The sequence below is a fragment of the Mirounga angustirostris genome, unplaced genomic scaffold (genome assembly GCF_029215605.1).
Source record: "Mirounga angustirostris isolate CCGP_5_RB_7025 unplaced genomic scaffold, mMirAng1.0.hap1 SCAF_10, whole genome shotgun sequence".
NCBI classification, from domain to species: Eukaryota; Metazoa; Chordata; class Mammalia; order Carnivora; family Phocidae; genus Mirounga; species Mirounga angustirostris.
The window spans coordinates 21,097,841-21,117,580 of record NW_026991718.1 but is presented as its reverse complement, the minus strand read 5'-3'; the positions used below and the strand labels follow the sequence as shown (position 1 = coordinate 21,117,580).

Sequence of the window (19,740 nt, the reverse complement as noted above, 5' to 3'; positions counted from 1 at the left end):
CGACCCCTTCCCTTCATGTTGAGATAATACGCCTTCCGGCCAAATGTACATCTGGATAGTTAGAATAAAGGAGATTTTATCTTCTACACTTTGTTTTCTTGCATTTTCTAAATGTTCTCCAGTTAACATGTATTGTAATCAGGGAAAATGTCATTATGAAATCAGTGATTTCATGGAACCCTTGTTCACTGGTGCAGCCAGAGTGGAAAATAGTATGTTGATCAGCCAAAAAAATTAAATGTAGAATTACCATATGGTCCAGCAATTCCACTTCTGGGTATACACTCAAAAGAATTAAAAGCAGGGACTTGAACGGGTATTTGCTCACAGCAATGTTATTCACAATAGCCCAATATGTCCAAATGGATGAATAAACAAAATGTAGTGCATACATACAATGAGATAGTATTCAGCCTTAAAAAGAAAGTAAATTCTGACATATGTTACAACATGAATAAACCTCGAAGGCATTGTGGTAAGCAAAACACAAGAGACACAAAAGGAGAACTATTGCATGATTCCACTTACATTAGGTACCTAGAGTAGTCAAATTCATAGAAAGTAGGATAGTGGTTGTCAGGGGCTCACAGGAAAGGAGGAATGGGGAGTAGTGTTGAATGGGTACAGAGTTGCAGTTTGGGAAGATAAAAAAGTTCTAGGGTTGGATGGTGGGGACCGCTGCACAACAAGGAGAATTTAATGCCACTGAACACTTCATAATGGTCAAAATGATGTTTTGTTGTGTGTATTTTACGAGTTTTAAAATGAGGGAAAAAAGGGCAAAGGAAGGCAGGAAAGAAAAGGGAAGCAGCTGTAGTTGGGGACACTCCGTGGGTCCACTGTGATGGAAGGTGGGGTGAGCAGTCTGGTCCAGAAGACCCACTCTTTGGTGATGGCTTATGCAATAGAAGATCTGACAGCCAAGGGCTCTAAAATTAAGTTCACTCCTTGAATGGCTCTTGCATTCATTCACCATTTCTCTAGTTCAGACTCTAATTAATTAAACGTTGTTTCACTGGTCTCTGCCTTTAGTGATCTTTCCAAACAGCAGTTTGGATCACATCACTCCCTTGCTTAAAACTCCCCCAGGGTACTCTACTGTCTACAGACGGAGTTCTCATGCCTCAGCAAAATCTAAAAGGTACAGCACCACCTGGGCGCCTGTCCACCTCTCTGACCTTGTCTCTGGCCACTTTTAGCATTGCATGCTTATTGGCATACCTGTCTACTTCCCTGCAGTTCTTGAGTACATCACTTACATGTTTCCGTGCTTTTTTACAAGCTGCTCCTTCCTCCTGGAGGAAGTCTCCCCGGGGAATCTTGCCCAGTCTTTAACACCCAGCTCGAGTGGAGCTCTCTGGTTCTAGGCTGAGTTAGCTGATCGCTCCTGTACAGCTTCCTTTGTATCTCATACAAAGGCCTCTTGTGCACATCACACTGTGCCTGCATTCTTTCTTTACGCATTTGTCTCCTGTTTTTCTTTCACAGATCCACAGCCCTTGGGGCACATCCATTCCCAGTACAGTTGGCTAAATTCTGAGATAGTAATCCTTTACTGAAGATTTTTTGACAAGTGTTCCTAATGAAGATGGGTGATTTATAAACTTTTATAGCTAGGGGAAGTTCTCTGCTGACCTTAAGTTTAGAAAGGATGTAGTCAACAAAAGGCCAAAGGGGCTTTTAACCAAGGCAAATATGAAAGCATGAGGTTAATCTGTAAGCGGGTCAGGAAGGTATACATATTTAGTAACGCTGAGAACCTGTTAGGTAGCTAAGGTCTTGAGAGGTAACGTGATTTGTCCAAGGTCACCCAAAGTCGAAGCGGGGCTGCGAACACAGCTGATTCTGGTTCTACTTCTTTCCTCTATACCAGGAGGCCCTTTGCTCCACTCCTCCTACTGTCCTCAGCAGGGGTCAGAGATCTGACCTCTTTGAGTGCTGTTTCTTAAACTAGCAGAGACCTTTGGTCAAAGTGAAGCCAAATGGAACCACTTGGTATGGTGCTAAATCTCTGCCTTGCGGGCAGATTCCTGGTGGCGGAGCCCGAGGGCCACCCCAGGTGCTGCATGGCAGTCCTGCAGGTAGCCCCTGCCCTAGGCTTCCTTCCAAGACCACTTTGCAAGGGGCAGGGATTGAGCAGTCTGCTACGATGCACATGGTTTAAATTACAGTCTTCGAACTGATGTTTACAGAAGCCCAGTATCAGTCAGTTCTGATTTTGGTGTTCGGAACCTCCACACCAAACTTCCACCATTCCGAACCCCCTTACTCCACTCAGCGAGAGAGAGTGGTGGTCCTTACCCTCCCGCCCACACGACCAGCAAGACCTCTCAAACTCACCCTCCAGAGCACCCCTGAGCGACAGGAGAGTGAACGCATCTCTGGGGGCTGGGAGGGTATCTACCAAAGGCATAAAGTGTTCTTGAGGCATCTTGTTTTGTCTTAAGATAGATGGGAATTTTGTATTCTCCTCAATGATGGTGTACTTTTTTCCATGATGGTGTATTTTAAAACATTTCTTCCCCTCTGAGCAAAAGCTGATGCTCCGCGCTGGGCCTCTGCTGGGACTTCGTGCCCCCGGCAGACCACACTGGTGGGCAGTGCGGCCTGACACGACTGTCCACCGTGCACTGGCATTTACAGGCACCTTCGGTTTATTATCTCATGTGATTTTCGTGTTCATCCGGCAAGATGGAGGGCCGGCTTTCCTGTTTTAGAGATGTGAAGACCCAAAGCTCCAGACGTAAAGTGATTTGCCCGATTTGGTGGCAGGCCTGATGTTTAACCCTTGTGCTCCTTCCCTCCCATTAAAAAAAAAAAAAAAAAAAAAAAGCCACACTGCCAATTTCCCTTTTGTTTTTAAAAATAGAGCCTAAAACGACATTGTAAGGCCCCAGTTCTTTTGGACAGGGCGGCTGGAGTCCCCACCACACTCGCCCTCCATTTCCTTCTTTTGTGGCACACACTGTGACCCACAGAAGCTCCGGGGCCCCTGGGACTCGGAGCTGGTGGCATGGAGAGGCCCTCCTCTCCCAATAAACTGTAATAACCTGCTGATTTCCACACAGCCTGAGGGCTTTGCTTGTCAAAGATCCCTTCCCCCAGAACCTATTTTAAGGAAGGCATTCGGTGTTTTGTTTTGATTGAGCTGCCCAGAAAAATGGTCTGAGGTTCCAGAAACTGCCACGGAATGAGGAACTCCATAAGGAAGGGCTGCTCTGCTCCTTGGGGTCCCCAATGCCAGTTCCCTCTCTTCAGGGTGGGGAGGACAAAAGCACATGAAGCTTTTATTCTGGCCATGGGAAATTTACCCCAAAGGCCCCAGAGACCTGTATGGTGGGTGGAGCTGTAGGTTTGGAATCAGGCAAACCTAGCTTGGACTGCTGGCTCCGTTGAGGAAGCCAGTTAACCACCTCTGGGCCACGGCTTCCTCATCTGCACACACCTGAGCAGGTTGTTACGCCAGAGGGCTATTGCTGAGCATTTAACACATGCCTAGGATACCAGAATTACTCTAAATGGTGCAGTGCTGGTAAATTCATCACCCTGGAGGGATATTTAGGGAGTCAGGTTGCTGGGGGTGGGGCTGAGGTCCCGATGTGCTCTGGATCCCAAGTGCATGGCCAGAGTCCACAGCAGGAGAGCCTTCTTACAAAACCACTTATGTCTCTGGGCCTCAGTCTTTTCATCTTTAAAATGGAAGGTGAAGAGTTCATAAAAGCTGCTATTAAGGGCTGCTTGGAGTTCCCCCTGACATCTCCCCCAGGCAGGGAGGCCTTGAGAGCGTGGGAGCAAGGACCAACACTGGCATGGGGAGGAGGCACTGTGGGCAAAGGGGCATTTCCAAAGAATGGGCTCCTCCCTTCCCACAGGATGGGCCCGGCTGAGGCTGGAAGGTACGGAAGCCACAGCATCTGCACCTTCTGCTTTACAGACGGGACCCCAAGGCCCAGGGCCAGTAGGTAATGGGCTGGGGGACATATGCTGAGTTTGTGGCAGAGTCCAGCTAAAACTCAGGTCTCCAAGACAGGGTTAGCGAAGAGCCTACAAGTTCTAGAAAATACGGCGCTTAGTTCTGGTTTGAATTTGTTCACTGGCCCCTCTTCTCTGGAGAACCAAATTTAGCTTATGATTTAGGAGGAAATCTTAGGGTTGTTAGTTCCTGCAGTACCACTTCATGATTTAGTGCTAGAGCTGCAGGAGGGGCTTGCGGGGTGTGGGGTGGGAACCTGGCAGGGGGTAGGTCACCACACTCAGGCCTGTGGGGGCTGTAGGGGGTGGTGACAAAGGAGCACCCGGGTGTCTGGTCATCTCCTGTGGCAGCAGCTGCTCTGGGGGGGATCGGGGGTCTGAGAGGAGGGGCAGGGTGAGGCCTTGGGGACAGCACACTGTCCACTGTGTGCCCTCGGCCTCAGGGTGGACAAGGTGCATCCAGGTAGCAGCAGAGAACCCACCAGAGGCTCAGCTGGCATCATTGATGGGAGTCCGAGGACCAGCGAGCAGTCTCTCATGCTCGCCCTCGTCTGCTGAGGGCCGGCCCCTGGCCAGGCGGGTCAGCAGCGGGCGGTGCAGCCCATTGTAGAGGGCGGTGCCCATCAGGAGGATGAAGAAGCCCAGGATCTGCAGAGGGTGGAAGGCCTCCCAGCCCAGCGCCAGGCTCAGTGCCCAGATGACAATGGTGCGCAGGCTGTCCAGCACCATGCGGGTGGTGGCGCTCAGTTCCTTGGTGACGCTGATGCCCGCAAAGTTGAAGAAGGCGATGCTGCTGATGTTGCCCAGCAGCGCCAGGGCGATGAGTGGCTGTCGGGCCACCTGGCAGAAGGCGTCCAGCGTGTCCTCCAGCGTCCCTCGGGGGTTTCCACTGAAGGAGCCGGCGGGGATGTAGTACATGGGCACCAGCAGCAGGGACAGGATCACGAAGCCAAAGAGGCCTGTGGGGGTGGAGGAAGCACGCTGCACTCTCTGCTCAGCTCCCACCCCACCCCTCCCCATCCCTAGCTCAGCCCACCCAGCAGGGGCTGCGCTGGTCTCCCTCCCTCCCAGCCACCCCTCCGGGCGGCCTCACACCAGCTCCTTCCTGTTCATCCAGAGTGCAGAGCGGCCCAGAGGGGGCTCTAGCTGCCCTTCTCCACTTTAATCACGTTTTCTGACTGGACCAAGAATAATAAATACATTTTATATCGTGACCGGTATAAGTATGCACAGGCGCGTACCCACGCACGCACTTTCACAAAATAATAGCTACCCTGCCAATGTTCTCTGGCATTCTTAAATTCTGTTGTGTGCATTCACAAAAGAATGGCAGCTGCGACCAGGACATTGCTCTCACGAGCGTGGAAAGACAAGAGTTCTCTAATTCAGGGTCACTGGTCTGTGACCAGGAGTGGACCAGAATGTGAATCAACGCACTGCTCCATTCAGAAAGCCTCACTGGGGAAAAACCGAGTGGATACAACAATGTGCTTGATGACGTGGTGGATCGAGATGATTAACGTTGTGCCAGGAGCCCGTGGTGCACGCACAGCTCCCTGCCGGGTCCACAGGCCACACGTGGTCTGTGCTGAGCTCATCTGCCCTGCTGGCCTCGTATTTTTAAAGCTTAAACGTTTTGGTAGTTACTTCCCTGCTCAAAAACTTTTGGTGGTTCCACCCTGTCTGTCACTTAAAGTCTGGATTAAATCCACTTGCCTGACATTCAAGGTTTTCCATAATAAGACCCTGACCTGTTCAATTCCCGATCAGGGTCCCAACATCAAACCTGTATCTCACCAACCACTCCTTACTTGTTTCGACACTCGTGGCCAGCTCCCCATGTCTTTGCTCTGTCTGGAGCTTTCCCTCCTTCCCACTCTTGTAGCTCGACCACCACCTTCCCCATCCTGAAGACACTCAGATGTGCTTGTCAAGTGAAACAGCACTTGAGCACAAGCGGTCTGAGCTCAAAAGCACTGTCTGGTCCTTACCTGTTGGCCAACTCCTCTAGAGTGGGGCGTGCATCCCCTTCATCCTCGACCTCGTCCCCGCCCCCAGCTCTGGGGTCAGTCTCTGTCAGCACACACGTCGGGAAGGGAGGGAGGATTGGGGGTGGGGGCTCATCCCCTCCCCGTGGACCCCGGCACCTTGCCCTGCACTCCTGCTTGTGCATCCCCTCCACATGCCACCGTCCAGGGTGCCCCCACAGCAGCAACCCCTCTCAGCCCCTGTGCTCACACACCCTCAGTGCCAACCGCCCGCAGCGGGTGCACATTATGCCTGTAGACGAACTTCTCCTCGAGCACCATCTGGATGGAGACGATGATCTGGGCCATGATGATCAACAGGTCCCCTGTGGGGAAGCGAGCCAGGGTAAGGCTGGGCTGCATGGGGTGGGGGTGGGGGGCGAGGACGGAGCATGGCCATGGGGCCCTCAGCAGGGTGGTGGGCCCAGTGCTGGGGTGGACGGCTCCCACAGGGACACAATAACCCCCAATTTGGCAGGGTAGCATGTAGTTCGTGAGGCAGTCATGACAGCCCCATGCCTGGTCTCCTGGCCCCGGAGGGGTGGGGCAGGCCAGCAGGGCAGGCACTGTTACCACTCTGGGCCAAGGCTCCAGAAGATCCAGAGGCCCGCCTGGGCCTGTGAGGGGCATAGTAAGGTAATAAGCAGGTCTTCTGAGATGCACAAGGCTTGGTGATAGACGTTTCTGGTTTAGTCCATCCTCTGAGGACCAGAGGGGTCCCGTCATTGCTGAAGAGGCTGCCGGGCTGGGTACTTGGTAAACACTCAATAGACACTCGGTCCCTCCCCATCCCAGACCCAGCAATTTGTGTGTGTGTGTGTGTCACAGCACGAACCTTCTCCCTCCTCTGACCTCCCGCTCCTTATCTACCCCCTCTCATGCTGCTTGTGCTTTTCTGCATTCTATCTGTCACCTCGAGAGCAGATGCAGGCCCACGTCCCCCATGCACCCACACCCAGGGCTGGGCATAGAGAAGAGCTTGCAAAAGTCTGTTGACTGACTGTGCTGGGCTCTCAGGGAGGACAGGACAAGATGGGCAGCCCCTGGGTCCCCGACCCTCACCGCACCTGTGATCACTTCGCTGAGCTTGTGCTGATCATCGTGCTTGCTCAGGAGGTCGGCCAGGCCCACAACGACCAGCCCCACGATGGTGGCAAGGATGCCCAGCCACTGGCTCAGCGCCAGCCTCCGCCCCAGGAAGGCCACTGAGAATAGGCCTGTGAATATGATCACTGCGCCCCGGAGCATCTGGAAGCTGGAGGCACTCGTCATGTTCAGGGCTGGGAGAAGAGAGACACACGATGTTAGCTCCTGAGGGCCAAGGCTATCTAGTCTCTGAGGTGCCCTCAGGGCTGAAGACACACCTTGCACATAGTATGTGCTCAGTAAATCTTGCTCGCACGCATGCACACGCGTGTGTAAGTATGGGAGGAGGCAGGGGTGAGGTGAGCTGGGGTAGGGGTGGCTGTTTCACCAGTGCCCCCTCGGGCCCTTCTCAGCCTGGCCTGGCTACTCACCCACATACATGATGCTGGTCCCCGTCATGTCGCACAGGGCAGGGGGCAGGAAAAGAAGGGGGTTGAAGGGCTGCTGAGGATCCATGCTGGCATCTGGGTGCCTCGCAGCTCTGCAGCGGAGCAGGAAGAAGGCCGCCAGGCAGGACAACTCCCCCAGGAACATGCCCACTGCCTGCAGGGATGGAACCCTACAAGTTCACAGCTGGAAGGAGAATCACCTTTGACAAAATTTTAACACAGCCCGTCTTCACATGAAAGCTTACCTATGACTTGACACATAAACCAGACAAAAGCAGAGCTGCTGTGTGTGGAAGACCAGAGACTACCTCCTAGGCCTTAGCCCTAACCCCTAGAAACATCTCGATGGAAACCCTAAGGCTGCACAGGGCCTGGTCTGAAAACCACTGATCTAGGCCAACCTCTGGTCAAGTTCCAGATGGAGAAACAGAGGCCCAGAGAGGCTCAGGAACTTACTTAGGGTCACAGAGCAAATTGCTGGGAGAGCAGGGGCTGAAATATGAGCCTCTGCTTCCCAGTCTGGCCGTATGGTGCCTTCCATTTATGTTGTCTGCCCCATCCCAGTGGAGTCTGGGCTGCCCATGAATGACGAGCCGGTTTTGCTACTGGGGTTGATGTGTTCCAAATGGGTCCTGACGTGGACATGCGAGGGCTGGCCTTGCAGCGTCCAGGGCATGACTGCTTCCCGGGACTCATGCAGCCCTCCCAGAGAGGGCTGTGCCCTCTGCCCCCTTCCATGGGCACTCACACCCTGGCCTCTGTTCTGGCGAGGGAGGGAGGGAGTGATGGCTCTTCTGGGAGTACAGGCAGGCTCCACCCCAGGTCAGGAAGCAGTAGGGCCTCACGGGGGACACCTGACCTGAGGCCCAGGCGATAGGAGGTGGGGAGGGATGGGGTGGATACCTGGAGAAAGGGATGCTGGAAGCTGTGCTCCTTGCTCCCTCCGCAGCCCTGGGCCATGAAGTTGTCTGCCCACCTGCAGCGGAGAGACAGAGAAGGTCAAACCCTTGGCAGAGTGCCAGCTCTGCAACCCTGGCCCCCGTATCTGTGGACAAGCTCGCTCCTCTCAACACCGAGGCCAGACTTCGGGGACCTGGCCCAGCGTGAGACTCCCTCTCCAAGAGGCCAGTTCCCGCAGCAGGAAGTCTTCATCTGGGATCGTGGACAGCAAAAGCGGGGGGGGGGGGGGGGGGCGGCAGAAACCTTTAGCTGAAATGTAGCACTTCCTCACATTGTGAATGTAGCCCCGCAGTACCTGTGACTTTGTCATACACACAAGTCACGGCTGCTCTTCTCGGCACGTCAGAGTCCTTGCAGGAACCGGGAAGTGGCATTTACAATCATCGCTACTACAAAATCACAGTAATTAGACCCACTGCTTATAATATTCTGTGTCAAGAAGTGTATACACACACATATTACTATAGCACAAATTGGCTTTTTCAATGTTTTGATAACTTTACTTCAACATAAGTGACTTTTTCTGTAATCCAAACCTTTAATTGCACTTTTTTTTTTTAAAGATTTTACCCATTCATTTGAGAGAGAGACAGAAAGACAGAGAGACAGAGAGAGCACAAGCATGGGGGAGGCAGAGAAAGAGGGAGAAGCAGACTCCCCGCTGAGCAGGGAGTCCGATGCGGGGCTCGATCCCAGGACCCTGGGATCATGACCTGAGCCGAAGGCAGACGCTTAACCATCTGAGCCACCCAGGCGCCCCTAAATGCACATTTAAAAACAATATTCTAGGCTTTACCAGACTGTCAAATGGGCCGACGGCACAAAAAATATCAGGAGCCTGTGGTCTGCAAGGGCATTCGGGCCCTTGGGAAATGACTGCCTGACACATCCGGTCACCTTCCTGTAACCTGCAGCGTTTGGAGGGTCTTTCTAGCACTAACTGGGAAGCAGGTGGCAAGTACATGGCACTAGTGGAGCGGCTTCCCGGCCAGCACCCTGCCAGATGGCATCACTGAGTCTGGCACGCTTCCCTAGCAAACCCAGACGCAAGCCCAGAATCCTCTGCGGCAGAGCGCCGTGGGCAGCTACCACCAATCATTCTGCACCGTCTGCCGCTCCTGCCCCCCAATTTCACTCTTGCTGGGCTTTGTTGGGTCCCTGGGGTCTCATCTAATCTCTTTCATTTAAAAGTCCTTTGGGGCGCCTGGGTGACTCAGTCAGTTAAGTGTCTGCCTTTGGCTCAGGTCATGATCCCGGGGTCCTGGGATCAGGCCCCGTGCTTCTCCTTCTCCCCCTGCTTGTGCTCTCTCTCTCTCTGACAAATAAGTTAATAAAACCTTTTAAAAAAAAATGTCCTTTAGATATTCGGAGACTTTCTTACCTTCTTTTGAATCTTCTCATCTTGTGGCTAAACAGCCCCAGCCCTTCCTAACCTTTAACTCCCGTGGCTGCTGACTTCTGGAAGCACTCAGGTGGGCCCAGGCCCCGAGGTAAGTGCATGGCATCTGGCCAGGACCGAGCCTGGCAAGACAGCCGCCCCTCCTTCATGTTACACATCCTGTCATTCGCTGCCACAGCTCTAACGGAGTCTGTCACATCACACAGCTGACTCGAGTCAATGCGGACCCAGGGCAGTGTCCTGTGGGCCCTGGACCCTTTCTTTCTGCAGCGCCCCACGCCTAGGCGGTGGCTGTCTCTAAACTACAAGACTCAGGACTTCTTTTTCTCAAATGTCTTTCCTTACAATGTCTGTCAAGAGCAGCCACATGGTAGTCCCCAGCCCTACTACGCGGGCTCATTTGGCAACCAGCCTGAGGTTTCAAAAGGCAGGGGGAAGCCTTTTGTTTCTGTGCCCCCCACAGGACTGCAAGCCTGGGACACTGGTTAGGGCTGGGTTTGACAAAGATCCGGGCCAGCCATGGCTTCCCTGTGCCCTGAGTTTGGGGAGGGGACAGGGGACGCCTGGAAGCTGGCAGCAGGAAGGGCGGGCTGAATGGCTGTAGAATTCCCCATTGGCCCTGAGGGCGAGACCACATCTACTCATTGATCTGAACACACTCCAGGGCCAGTGAACAAAACAGGGCTAGGGCAAACTTAGCTCATAGTGAGTGAGCTCTCAGCGGGAGACCCCACCCACCCCAGAGATGCCAGGAGGGGCATTTAGGAGGGCTTGTGGTTCTTGGGAATGGTGGGGGTCAAAGGAGAGCTGAAGGGTGGCGAGAAGGTCTCACAGGACCCTTTGGAAACGTGGAGAGAAATCTGGGTCAGGGGACTAGGCTGTAACCAGTCCCAGTACCAATGGGGCAAAGAAAGCTATAACTAAAGAAACCATCTGCTCTGTGGGGTCTCATTTCTGCCCCATCTGCTGCAAGTTCTGGCTCTTGGATCCCCAGGCAGGACAGGACATGGGATGCGGGTGGGGGCCACAGACAATGGTGTGGCACCCCCCCCAAGGCAGGTCTGCTCTCCAACTCAGGCTTGCTTTTGCAGAAAGAGCACTCTGGGAGGGCCTGGGTGAGGCAACTGAGTGTAACAGAGGAGAAGCGAGGAAGAGTAAAGAGGTCCTGCTTTACCAAAGTGCAGAGCCAGCTGCCCCAAAGCACGTCAGAGATGGAAATTCCTGCAGCTGGAGCCAGGGCTCCTCCAGGAGGAACAAGGGAGGTTCTGCCAAGCCCATGAAGGTCAACAAGTTTAAGGCGAGGGCACGTGTGGAAGCCCCTTCCTCATCACGATGGTGTACCCAGAGTGCATGGCAGGCTCCAGAAGAACCCCTGATTTACTGGTAGAGCCGCCTCCCCCCTGGGCTACTGCCTACGCAGCTTACCGTAACGACCACTCACACATCGATCCCTCTGTGTGTTCGAGTCACTACCGCTTGAGGGTGGAAGCTCAGCACGCAGCAACTTCTCTATCTCTGGATCCCCAGCTCCTGGCATACAGGAGCTCCATTTTGTTGTTGTTGTGGAATAATGGCATTTTCAGGCTCCACCTGGCGAACGGGCAGGTACTACAGTCCAGAGGTAGCGTATGCTTGCCTCCTAATTTCCCACCGGGGGAGGTGCCGCTTGCTGGTGGGACCCGCTGGGCTTGTCCCCCAGGAGTGGGCACCAAGTGCAAAGAGCTGGCTGTAAGGCCGGTGCTGAGCTCCCTCTCCCGCCCCTGGGGCCTTCTTTGCTTTCCCCAAGGGGTGGATTTGCCTCAACAAGCTGGGGCTGGCAGTGTTCCCAGCCTGGGAAATGGAGTCTTTTTGTATCTGGATGCCTGGGGCGGGCTTGCAGTCCAAGGGATTGGGTGTCGCAAGGACAGGCGGCCCTGCCCAGCCTTTCTTCAGAGAGAGAGGAGTTCAGGCCTGCAGAGATTTGGGGCTAGGGTCAGGCTTCACCTCCTGGTCGTGAGACAGGCTTCAGCTCATTGCATAGGCACAGATGGACCCCAGATAGCACAGAACGAGAGCCAAGATCCAGGCTCTGTTGATCGGGGGGTGACAGCAAGAGCCCCTAAGGTGGGACAGCTGTTTGCAAAACACTTCACTGCATGTTTTTATAAAGGTACAATTCGCCGGGTACTGACTTCGTGCCAGGCCTGTGCTGGACGCTTCATGTTCTTCATTTTACAGATGGGGACTTCATGGTTTGGGGTGGAGGGGTGGAGAGCGCTGGGTGCAGACCCACACAGTTAACAACAGGCGGGTCTAGGGCCAAATCCATCTGCTTCAATTTGCATTCAGAAAAGGCAGCAGAATATATGGAAAGCTCATGACTTTTGAGTCTCACAGGCTGGACAAGTTAATAGTCTTCTCATCTATAAAATGGGGATAATAAGGCCAGCACTGATGAACTGTCAAAAGTATAAATAAGATATATAAGAGCTGGCACATGGGGCGGCCTGGGTGGCTCAGACCTTAAGTGTCTGCCTTCAGCTCAGGTCATGATTCCAGGGTCCTGGGATCGAGCCCTGCATCGGGCTCCCTGCTCTGTGGGAAGCCTGCTTCTCCCTCTCCCACTGCCCCTGCTTGGGTTCCTTCTCTCACTGTATGTCTGTCAAATAAATAAATAAAATCTTAAAAAAACAAAACAAAACAAAAAACAAGAGCTGGCACATGGCAGGGAGTCAGTGAAAGTCCTTTTCTGCCCCTTCTCCCTCTTTCGCCTCTATTAAGCAGGAGTCTGTCCCCTTGTGTTGGGTCAATACGGCCCGCTCTGCTCCAGCCCAAGAGCGCACATCCATTCTCTGGGACCCACTGGCCAGCTGAAGCAGAGGTGGCCGGAGGGCCACAGAGCCACAAAGTGCCGACAGAAAAGAAACTCAACCATCATCTCAGAAAGCTCCTTATTTGACAGACAAGAAAACCCAGGGATCAGAGAGCGCTTGAGGGACAGAGGGCTCATCTGGTGCCGAGAAAGGCTAGTCCCCAGGGGTCTCCACTTCCAGTTCCATGAATTTCTCCCATCACCTTCTTATTCCAGATTTTTCCCACTCCCCTGGCTGAGGTGGAGAGAGGCCAGCTCTGCAGATGGGCCCTCCCTTCTCTCTAGATAGAAGGCCATGGTCGCGTGGGCAGGAGGGGAAGCTTGTGGGGACCCCCGAGAGTCAGGCTGACGCTACATGAGGAGCTGCCTTCTGCTGGCAGAGACCGGCTTCTTTTATAATTTTTTCTTTAAATTAAAAAAATTTTTTTTAAAGTAATCTCTGCACCCAACATGGGGCTCGAACTCACAATCCTGAGATCAAGAGTCACACACTCTACTGACTGAGCCAGGAGACCGGCTTCTTTTAGGAGGGGCCTCGGCAGGCCGGGGGTGGGGTCCCCTGGCTGGGGGTGAGTCACTCCAGCCTGGCCAAACTCAGAGCTCAGCATTCTGAGAGGTGTGCGTGGCCACGTGAGGGCAGCGGGTGCCGACAGACTGAGGAAGTGGCCAATGTGGCTAGCTCAGACTGACAGTCGGGTGTCCAGTCCCCTGCAGAATCTCTGCCACTTCCTTTGGTGCCCCCAGCTTGTTAAGCCCAGTGAGTCAGCGCCTTTCTCCTGCCTGGGATCTCCAGCAAGGACGCAGGGCTGCTCCACTCTTTGGTGTCACAGCAGCTGGTGATAAACGATCACGCGACCTCTCATCTAAGTATTACCCAGTCTTCCTCAGTAGAGCCTACCCTGCATCTGGGAAGAAGGGAGGGAAGTCAGGCCCATTTTACAGATGAACCTGAGGCTTGGAGAGGCCCAGTGACTCATCTAATCCCATAAACTCCCATGCCTTGCACTCTTTTCACTCTACATACTGCCCTCCTGGTTTAAGGCGTTCTGTGGCTGGTGCAGGAACCCTTTGAAGCAATTATCCCAGGCCAGCTCCTCAGATTTAAGGGTGGGGTCAGCCACCAAGGCAGAAGTTAGAGCTGGCACAGGAAGGACAGAGAGAGTCCTTCCCTATTAGAGACCCAGGGGTCCCAGGCCTCCTGCCACTTTCGTGGCAGGGTCCCCACACCAGGGGCCTGACTGTTGGGAGGGGAAGTCACCCCCTGGCTCCTCTCTGGCTGGGTGGGCTTCACAGCCTGCAGCATTTAGGAGGGCACCTGAGCCTTACTTAGTGAGCGTCTGCTTGACCCTGGCTCTTGACATGCAGAACCCCAGCTGGATTCAGGAGAACGGGGCTCTGAAATGGGCAGGACCCCACAGACAGGCACTAGTTCAGGCACAGCCCCAAGCAGTGCTGGGGGGTGGGGACTGCCTGCTGTGCAGGAGATGCATCAGCAGAAGGCCCCGGTGAGCGGGGCAGCAGAAAGCAGCCACAGAAAGCAGAAGCAACCGCTTGACTGGAAGGGCCCTTTGCCGAGGCCCAGGGACAGGGCCAGAGGGCCAGGCCGATGGGTGGCTTTCTGCTGTGGGTATGTGACCCCTGCCCCCATCGCAGCAAGGGCAGGCCTGTCTCCTGCAGCCTACCCAGACCTGCTGAGCAGGCACAGTGGCCTCCTCCGGGGGACAGACGCCCTGTGGTCCCAGCACAACACGCGGCAGGTGTTCACCCACTTCCTCCGCCGCAAGTTTCGTCTTCCCTGGACATTTTACAAGTCAAGGAACTGAAAGAGGCTACTGAGACACTAAATGAGAACCGTGAGTGGCCCCCTGTCTCCAGGGGGAAACGAAGTAGGATGATGGCAGGATCCCCTGGGCTGGGACAGAGCTTTGCTGCCCAGTCCCAGAGGGAGGGCACTCTGGCAGCAGGGAGGGGAGCTGTCGCTTGTGGGACTACAACTTCCGTGGGCCAGGCTTGGCTGCTCTCCCTGGGGAGATGTGAGAGGCGATCCCCAAGGAAGCGGAACTTTGGGGTACTGCCACTGTAGAAGGACTGGACTAAAATGCTGAGACCTAGCTTCTGGTCCCCACTCTGATGCCAGCCAGCTAGTCACAAAAAGAAACTTCTCATGGGACCAAGACTATAAATTGTGGGGATTAGGATGGGTGATTTCTATGTTTCTAACAGCTTTAAATGCCCTGAAAAATGACTTGAGAAGTCCCTAGCCTCATCCCATAGTGATAGTTAAGAGCCTGGAGTCTCAAGCCAGATTACTTTGGCTCAATATAAACTCTGCCACTGACCAGCTGAGTTGAACTCGGGCAAGCGATTCCATCTCTCCATAGCTCAGTTTCCTGATCCCGGGACAGGGAGTTTATCCCCCTCATAGGCCGGTTACGAGAGTTCATTAAACGAACACATGAAAGGCGGCCGCAGCAGGGCCAGGCCCTGGTTAGAGCAGCTGCTTAGCACTCGCTGTGGTCACATTGTAGTCTGTCTGTCCTGCCAGAAACTGCAGGTCAGAGTGTGATTACAAATCGGTAATTCCCATCAGGATGTACACAGGCGCTCTCTCACATTTTCTCTCTGAGGGCGTCCTTCTCAAAGTCTGGCCTCAGAACACTGTTTAGGGCCCAATTCTGGGGCCCATTTGAGGTAGGGAGGTTCCTGAGAGGCCCCACATCAGGTGACCTGGCAGGGGACGGGGCCAAAGGCTGGGTCCCCATGTGGGAGTCTCTTTCCTGCCTCTCAGGCAGCCTCCAAGGGCAAGGCCTCCTGAGGCCAAGGATCCCAGGGCCTCCTACCTGGCCGGGAAGGAGCTGAGTCAGTTTACCCCAGTAATAACTGTCCATCTCGACTCTCCGTGGGGACAGAAGCCCTGGCAGACCTATAGCCACTCCCTAAACACTTGACTGAGGCCTTGGAGGGTATGACAGATGGACAGACAGACGACTTGTTCTGCTGCATTCAGATCCCGAGATGGGAGCTCCCATGTTGAGTCTCCTTTACAGTTAAGGAGGCCACAGGGCTCAGGAGACCAGCTCAAAACACAGACATAGACAAACCAGAGACTGGGGGGGGGGGGGAGGGGGGTCTACCCAGAGCTGTACTTCCTTTGGAGAAGGGAGGACACTGGTTGTCAAGTGTGTATGCTCTGTCCCCTTCACCTCTGATTCTAAGCTTCTCAAACCTTCTGAGTTTGAGTCCAGACAGTGCTTCACACCCTGTAGGTACCTTATACAAGGCTGACGAATTGAACTGGATACCTCCCTCCCAGGTCTCTCCTCTGGAGCATTTGAACGAACACTTCAACACTGAATAAGAGATGACTAGCCCCCTACCACCCAGGGGGCCTCGAGCACAGCCCAGAGGGTGACTGGTGTGACTCTGCATTGCTGTGGAGCCTGGCAGGGCCCAGCTGGAAGTGAGGTCTGGCTGGGACAGGGCCACTGTCTACTCTTCTCCAAATGCCTTTTGGAATCGGTTCAGAAAAAGGCCAGGATCCAGGCACTGGGGGTTCTGAAATGGTAAACTGAGGGGGCAGGAGGGCCCTGCCTTGAGGTGGGGGCAGAGCAAGCGACAAAGTGCTGCCAAGAGAAGGGGCTGCCTTCTGGGTCTCCTGTACATTACAGAGGAGGCTATGCTCAACCCCTCGGCCTCGTGACAGCCCCGGGTCCTCAATCCCTAACCTCCTGGGGTCTGTCTTCCCGGTCCCACAAGCACCTCACCCTCATGCATCACAGCTGAACTGTGCACCTGCCCTCCCTGTCTGGGTTCATGACACTTCTGTTCTCCCAGGCAGAAACCCTGGAGGGTTCACTGTCTCTCTCTCTCTCTCTCTCTCTCTCTCTCTCAATCCTGTGGGTCAGGCCTTATGGCTTCATTCTGCACCTGGTCTCTCCTACCTGTCCCCTCCTTGCCTGCCTCACTGCCCCCTCTTCCCTCCCTCATCTGCTCTGCAGCAGCCTCCGAGTGGTTTCCCCTGCCCCAAACTACTCTTCATCTTGACCACCCGGTTCATCATATCACCTTTAACATGTCACTCCCTGCTCAAAAGCCCTTCTTTGATTGTGGGATAAAATGCGGCCTGGGCATTTGGTGCTAGTTACAATACACTTCGATGTGGCCTTGCTGTTCCCTGCAACCGCATCTGGCCACATGTAGAAATTCCACCAAAATGTCAAGGCCCAGCTTTGACCTCTCCTCAATAAGAAGCCCATGGGGTACCCCCATCTCTGTCGCGACAGCCTTCCACGCTCACTGGTCACTCGGCCCTCATGGCTTCTATTGCAGCCGGTGTGCACAAGTGCGGGAGTGCCCCTTCACCTCACCCCTGCCCAAAGCTCCTGAAGGGCCCGGCCTCCAGCCAGCGTTGGAAGGGGCCGGAGAGGAACTGGTCCAACCCTTCCGTTTAAAGATGAGGAAACTGAGGCATGGAGTCGGGAGGTGACTCGCCGGGATCAAGCACACAGCGATCAAAGCCGGGGCTCGGATCCTCCAGCCGGCGACAAGGCCTCGGTCCATATTTCCCCGGGGCCTCGCGCCCCTTGGGGGCCCCAAAACCGCGTGAACCGACCGGAGAAACGCGGCGAGCCGGTGAAGCCGGGAAAGGAGAGCCGAGAAGGAGGAGGACGAGGAAGGTGCGCGGGGTCGCCGGCGCCCTCGAGGGCCGCGGCAGGTCCGGCTGAGCCCCCTCCCCTCCCGGCCGGGCCCGGACTCACTTGGCCGAGAGCGTGTTGATGGAGCCGGTGACGAGCATGAGCCCGGCCAGGAACAGCTGGTACTTGGTCCAGGCCATGGCGGCGGATGCGGGGAGCGGGAAACTGCAGGGACCCCCGCGACCTCCCCGCTCGCTCCAGGCGGCAGCTCCCGACCCCGTCACCCGGGGGTCTCGAGAGCGAGCGCTTCCGGGCCGGGCGTCACGTGACCCGAGCCGGCCCCGCCCCGCGCCGTGGCCCCGCCCCCCGGGCGGGCGCCGGGCCTCCCTGCGGTGTCAGTGCGGAGCAGATCCCCGGCGCTCTGGTCTCCGCAGGGTGACAGTGGCCAGTTACGGGCCCAGGTCTTCCCGTTTGTAAAAGCGGCTGATGGGACCGTGCAACGGGAATTCATTGTGAAGGTCAGAGCGTTCTGTAAACCGCTTAAAGAGATCGTGAGCCGAATGATGTCAGAGACAATCACAAAGTGGACACGTCCTCATGGGCATCTCTTCTGTACAGGGAACCCCCGGGAAGCCTGGAACGTGTCTCTGGATGACTTGTTCACATCTTCCAGAAAAGTGGCTCAGGAATCTAGTTCCAATTCCCCGGGAGACCATTTCATAGCTGAGGAGACTAAATTGAGAGAAGCCAAGCTTATGATCTTGCTAGTGAGTGATGGAATGGGGGTGTGCATGTAGGTTCTTCAATCTCCCCCAGATCCGTACCTTGGGCACAGTTCCTTCACCAGTGCTTCTTCGCGGATTCCCAGGATGCTGCTCTGAGGCATCTGTGGCAGAAAGACCTAGTGGTCTTGTTTGCTGAGGATTCACGGCTTTTAAAATCCTAGTTCTCAGCTCCCCAGCTGTCCTCTGTCCTCATCTCTAGGCCTCTAGTCTGCATCCCATGCCCTGTCACACCACATGCTGGAGTGCAAAACCTTGGGGCAACTCCTTCCAACCTAGTGGACACATTTTCCCCATTACGACAGGTCTTGTTACTACTTGAGGTGCAGATATAGGACCTGCCTGCCAACTCCTCGTTCTGGCCCTAAGACTGCTTTGAACTTGTGAAAATGACCAGTGTTGAATCAGAAGAACTCTGAAGGGACTGCACCAGACCCCTTTATTGCAGGAAGACCTGACAGGGAAGGTGCACAAGTGGGGTCCTGGACAAAAGGTTGGGGGTAACTAGGGGAAGGGTGTTCTCGGAGGAGGGAATACCAGTGGGATGGCACAGAGGCACGAGTGAGCATAGAGTGTGTCTGGGACCCTCAGACCTTCTGGGAACTTTTGTGCTTCCTTCATAGGAGCCTGCTCTCTTCAGTCAGTGAGAGAGATGCAGATACAGAGGAAGTTTCTTCTGAGCTTCTTGTCCTCAACAACACAACTAGTTTCATGTGATTTAAAAGGAATCCATGCAGTTATCAAAAAATATTAACTGAGACCCTGGGCCTGTAGAGACACATGAGGGCAGACAGGGCAGACCACACCAGCTGGATAGCCCCGTCCCTATTGGAGACAGTTCCTACAGGCCACAGTGACACACCTAGTGGGGCTCTGGGCCATTTTCCCCACAAGCCAAGGGTTCTGTCCGAAGTAAACATTCCTAATGACCAGTGGTGTCCCCAGCCCGACATGATGTCACTAGCAGAACAGTCTTTGTGTCCACAGCCACATCATACAATGACTTTTAATTTATCACAGTGTTCTGACATTCATCAGGTTGCTGTCCCTGGAGCCCAGGAGACAGGAGGATTTATTGGCAAATATACATGGAACTCCCTAAGTGCCAGGCCCAGAGCCAGGGATGAGGTCCCAAAGACAAGCAAGATAAGATCCTTGCCCTCAAGGAGTTTAGGATTTTATGGAGGAGAGGGGTGAGCCCACCAGTCACTATGCAGCAGTGTGAGTAAGAGGCAGAGGGAATTGGGAAGGGGGTGAATTTCTCAAGAGGGGCAGGAGCAAGGGCAGGACAGTGACAATCAGTGCTGTCCTGGCTCAGTGCCCCTGTCTGTGTCCACCTGTACTTGACCTCAGTTCTCAGAGCAGTCCCACGAAGGTGGAATTCCAGGGAGATTTGAGCAGGGACTTGAAGGAGAAGCCGGATTGCTTCAGGTGGAGAAGGGGGCATTCCAGGCAGAGACAACCACGTGGACGCCATGGGGGCGACCAGCCAGCCTTCGCACTGGGGGGTGACCTAGAGTGAGGCTCCAGGTCTCTGCCAAACTGGCTAGGCTTCACAGGTGAAAACTAGGGTTAGCATT

General features: G+C 54.5%; 1 protein-coding gene across 2 annotated transcripts; it reads right to left on the bottom strand.

Moving 5' to 3' along the window:
* Nucleotides 1-319: 319 nt before the first annotated feature.
* Nucleotides 320-17,709, bottom strand: SLC35F6 (solute carrier family 35 member F6). 2 transcript variants are annotated; one of them, XM_045884238.3, is made up of 6 exons: nucleotides 17,502-17,707; nucleotides 8,438-8,510; nucleotides 7,517-7,688; nucleotides 7,067-7,279; nucleotides 6,215-6,325; nucleotides 320-4,931 (listed from the first exon to the last, which is right to left on the bottom strand). In XM_045884238.3, exons 1-6 carry the CDS (start codon nucleotides 17,576-17,578, stop codon nucleotides 4,462-4,464), a joined length of 1,116 nt encoding a protein of 371 aa, XP_045740194.1. In that variant the 5' UTR covers nucleotides 17,579-17,707; the 3' UTR covers nucleotides 320-4,461. The 2 variants fall into 2 exon arrangements, with proteins under 2 accessions (XP_045740194.1, XP_064428031.1); XM_064571961.1 differs by lacking the exon at nucleotides 6,215-6,325 and having other exon boundaries at nucleotides 17,502-17,709.
* Nucleotides 17,710-19,740: the final 2,031 nt, after the last annotated feature.